Here is a 4,414-nt window from a genome sequence, read left to right on the forward strand (position 1 = left end):
CAGCAGGATGGCTGGCAGGGGCTGGACACACAGCAGGATGGCTGGCACCCTGAAGAGCAGCTGGTGTGACACATGGTGGAGGCTGGCTGGTCTGAAGGAGGGTGAGGATGTTTGGAGTTGGTCTGGAGGAAGGTGAGGATGTCTGGAGCTCCTTCCCAGGGTGGCTTTTATACCCAGCTCAATGTTCCAACTACCCAGAATGCATCTGATCTTCCTTGTTTGCTTCCTCTGACCTCCCAGACTGGTTTTGCTGTGTCTTTGTTTCTGTTTTTGTTTTGCCCTTGGCTTCGTGGCTAATTATACACTCTCCAAGCTCCTACTCCTGGACTTTCCCAGCACCATCCCAAGTTAGACTTGCTCTGTTGCCCTTCCTGAGCTCTTCTTGTGAAACCCCAAAGATCAAGGAAACCAGATGTCCCTCCCTATGGCATGATGGTCCTCACAAAGAGAGACTTCTAGTCTGCAAGAAAGTGCAAGACTTTATTGGGTTGGCAAGAGTTTGCAGAAAGTGGAAGACTGAATACAAGGAGCTCCTCATATTAGAGCATGACTCAGAGATGAGGTCAGACAGCAGACAGGAAGGGCATGGAGTACAGCTGTGAATCAGTGTGGGGTGGTGTATTTTGTGTGTGTGTGTTTGTGTGTGTGTGTGTCTGTGTGTCTGTGTGTCTGTGTGTGTATGTGAGAGAGAGAGAGAGAGAGAGAGAGAGAGAGAGAGAGACATACAGAGAAACAGAGAGATAGACAGAGAGACAGAGCATCTGAGGAACTGTGAGCATGCACAAGTGCTTAAATATAGTGTGAATTTTGGCTTCTTCACAAACACACAAATGTTATAGGAATATGTTTTTGTTTTAATCCAAGGTATGGAATATGAAGCTGCTTCAGATTGTCCACAGAAGCTGACTATGATTTGCCTCGTGCTCTAGCATGGGAGTGATTTTGCCAGCGGCAGACAGTTTCTGCAAATGTATGGCATTTGAAATTCTGGGGACTCTTCAGAGGATATATCAATGTGACAGCCCCAAGTGGGGCTATGGCTGCTGCTGCTGTTACTGGTTGGAGATATTCTGATGACAAAGAACAAAACAGCACCAAGGAATTTAATATCCCTAATCAGCAGGAAGTAGCCTAATGATATCGACAACCCCTTTCCCTTCTAACCTTCTTTCTCTCCTAACTAATATTTGGGAGTCAGAAGGGATAAGGGTGTAGTAGGGAGGTAGATAAAGGGAACCCATAAAGTACCCAAAGTCTGGCTACACTTAAATGCACATGTGGTTCAGAGTTTGTGTATGTGTGAGTATCTGAGTGTAAATGTACATAGCCATACATGTGTATACAGGACTGTATTTCCATGTGTGGTCACTCACTACCCAGAAAAGCTCCCTGTAGACCAGTTCCTTCCTCTTCCTAGCCCACACTCCAGCCCCACCCCCAGGTGCCACATGATTGGCTTCCCAGGCTGTTTCACTGCCTCTCTCCAACTGACTACTACCTACATCAAGAACTACTACTTGCAAACTGACTGGGGCTCTGAATTTTCATTCCTATGCATCCCTCCTGCCTCATGCTGCATAGGGGCTCCTCCCCTATGGCACCTCCACCTGATACCAAGCTCTCTAGTCCCTCAAATACCAGGACTGTCACCATCATAAGCCTAGGTGCGAACTGTCCATCATGACCAGGCCAGAAGGGAAGTCAATTGTCCCCTAACTTCCTTCCTGGTGGGGCAGGAGCATGCCGAACTCCTCTTCCCTATTCCTCTTGTCATTCTTTTCTCCTGACATCGAACAGATCCAGATCTCTGCACAAAGGAATAAATACATCCAGTCCTCATCCGCTTTCCCCTTTCTCATGTTCTGAACCTGCCTCTTAGGACCTGGTTATTGTTGGCTGCTTTTAGACAGATAAATAATGAGAATTAAGGTTTAGAAAAGAAAAGCAGCCTGGCCAGAGCAGGAGCAGGTAGGATTCTTTGGCTGAGAAGAGTGTGATGGTTAAAGGGAAGCCACTTGGCTCTGCAGCTATAAGAAATGGGCCAGGCCCCGCCTTTCAAAGGCTCAGCACGAGAACAAGAGCCAAGAATAAGAGTTCTTTCCTATGTGTGTTACAGTGGTAATAAAAATAAACACACAAGGACTGGACAGGCCTGCAGACCACACTAGTGTCTGCGGCAGCAAAAGGCTCCAGATATTTTTGTAGTTGCTTTCTCGTCACTTTGACAAGATGGTCAACAGGAATCAACTTAAGGGAGGGAGACTTTATTTCATCTTAGGGTTCAAGGAGATGAAGTCCGTCATGGGGAGGAAGTCATGGCAGCTGGTCACATTGCACTGACACTCAAGCAGAGAGAGGGAAGAATGCCTTGCTCAGCGCTCTCCTTCAGGACCCCAGCCCATGAGGTGGTGCCACCCACACTTAGGGTGGGTCTCCCCAGTTCTGTTAACCTATATAGTCACTCACAGGCATGTCCACAGACGTCTCCTATAGATTATAGATCTAGTCAAGTTGACATACACTATTAACTATCAGAGAATCCACATCTCAGGCTTTGGATCTAGTTTCGCCTTACAATGAGACAGCAGAATACACACGTGTGTGTGTGCAGAGCACACAGGGTATGTGGAAATACACAGATGTTTTATAAAATGTGGATATGTATGAGGGAGCGTGTGTGTGTGTGTGTGTGTGTGTGTGTGTATGTACATATGTGCATGCATGTGTGTTCATGCTTAGCATGAAGAAGGCAAAGATATGTGCAAGATTGTGGGTATATATATATATAATGTATATGTATTCTGTGTGATGCATTTCACTGTGTGATTTTCAGTGCACTAGAGTGGGTATAAGAGTATATGTGTGCATGATTGTGTGTGCACTGGGCTGTGCATCCACATGAAACAGGGTGTATATATTCAAGACTATTAGCCCATGGTGACTGTTTCTATCTGATTTAGTCTCATACAGACCTCTCATTTAAACAACACAGAGTGTCCTTGACTACCTGGGCATCTGGGTTATAAAATGGCTCTTACAACCTATGCATCAGCAAGGTGGGCAGCAGTGAGCATTCCACACAGGGACTGGTATGGGACACTGTGCAGGACTTCAGCAGAGTGTAGGAACCACATACCTGCTGTTGTATGAGGAATGGGCTCAACAGACTGTAGGAGACTGGGGAGAGACAGGGGACTGTAACCAATACTACACAAGGAAAGTGTAAACCCTAGTACATCAGCGTCATGACTTTGAACAATGAAAATGTGCCAGTCTGAGGCATAGGACACAGCTAACTTGATTCACTGAAAACACAGAACAGGACGCGTGTGACTCTAGAAGCAGGTACATCAAGTCACAGGTCAAACTTGGAGGATGTGTTCAGGGTCCATATCGGAAGTAACATGAAGTTACTTATTATTACGTCTGATCATCATTCATGAACAGATAGGCAGACATGCCACAGAGGTGGTGGGTGTGACGGACTCAGGTCACAGAATCAAGATCCAGCTTGTGAAAGCTTCTAGGCGGGAAGAAAGTCACCAGGGTACATGGGACAGGATATCACAAGAGAAGAAGGAAATACAGCCCTGGACAATCTAGCCAACAAACAACAAACACTGGCTAGATATTCATCCCCTGCTGTAGGAGCATTGAGGAAAGAGCCAGGAAGGCAGGATGGAGACTCACAAAAGACACAGGGGCCATGGCTTGGGCCATAAGCTTGAACACAGACAGTCAGGACAGGGACATGACCACATGTACCTACTTTGTCAGGCCATGCCCTCTGTCCTGCATTCCAGCTAATACAGAAGCACAGAGAGGCCAGATCATAGACAGCACTGCTGTTATATGCTTTCAGATACTAAAGCAACTAAGAAGACAGACAAGAACCAGAACAGACATGCAGAGCTGATTAGAGAACCCACTTTATTTGGCACAGGAGTAAGACATCCTTAGTGAAGAGTAGAGCAGGGGAATCTGGGTCATTCTTCTGCATTCTCTTCCCAGTTCCATGGTGGGTTGGGCATGCTTGCCAACGTGCCTCATGCCTCAGTCACAGAGGACTGAGATGTGTGGAAACAGACATGTCCTGTCTATGATGGCAATCCCTGGCTTAGAGACACTGGTCAGCAGCAGGAGGGGTTGCAGGTGACAGGCCTGCAGACCAGAGTAGGGCAGGAGGGCTGGCAGCATCCAGATGACTGGCAGGAGGACGTCACACAGACAGGATGGCAGCTCACAGGCACACACACAGAGGACTGGCAGGAGGGGACAGCGCACACAGTGGGCCTGCAGCTCACAGGCACACAGCAGGCTACCTGGTATCTCACAGGAATGCATATAGCAGGCCTGCAGCATGCTGACTGGCAGGGGCTGGACACACAGCAGGATGGCTGGCAGGGGCTGGACA

General features: G+C 47.6%; 1 protein-coding gene across 1 annotated transcript; it reads right to left on the reverse strand.

Moving 5' to 3' along the window:
- Positions 1-4,130: 4,130 nt before the first annotated feature.
- LOC114615945 (keratin-associated protein 12-1-like) lies at positions 4,131-4,406 on the reverse strand (the record flags this gene model as incomplete). Its single annotated transcript, XM_028761528.1, has 1 exon — positions 4,131-4,406. A coding segment is annotated over one exon (276 nt), but the record flags the coding sequence as incomplete, so codon positions are not given.
- Between the last annotated feature and the right edge of the window lie 8 nt (positions 4,407-4,414).

Source organism: Grammomys surdaster, unplaced genomic scaffold (assembly GCF_004785775.1).
Source record: "Grammomys surdaster isolate TR1022 unplaced genomic scaffold, NIH_TR_1.0 207114, whole genome shotgun sequence".
In the NCBI taxonomy this organism is placed as follows: domain Eukaryota; kingdom Metazoa; phylum Chordata; class Mammalia; order Rodentia; family Muridae; genus Grammomys; species Grammomys surdaster.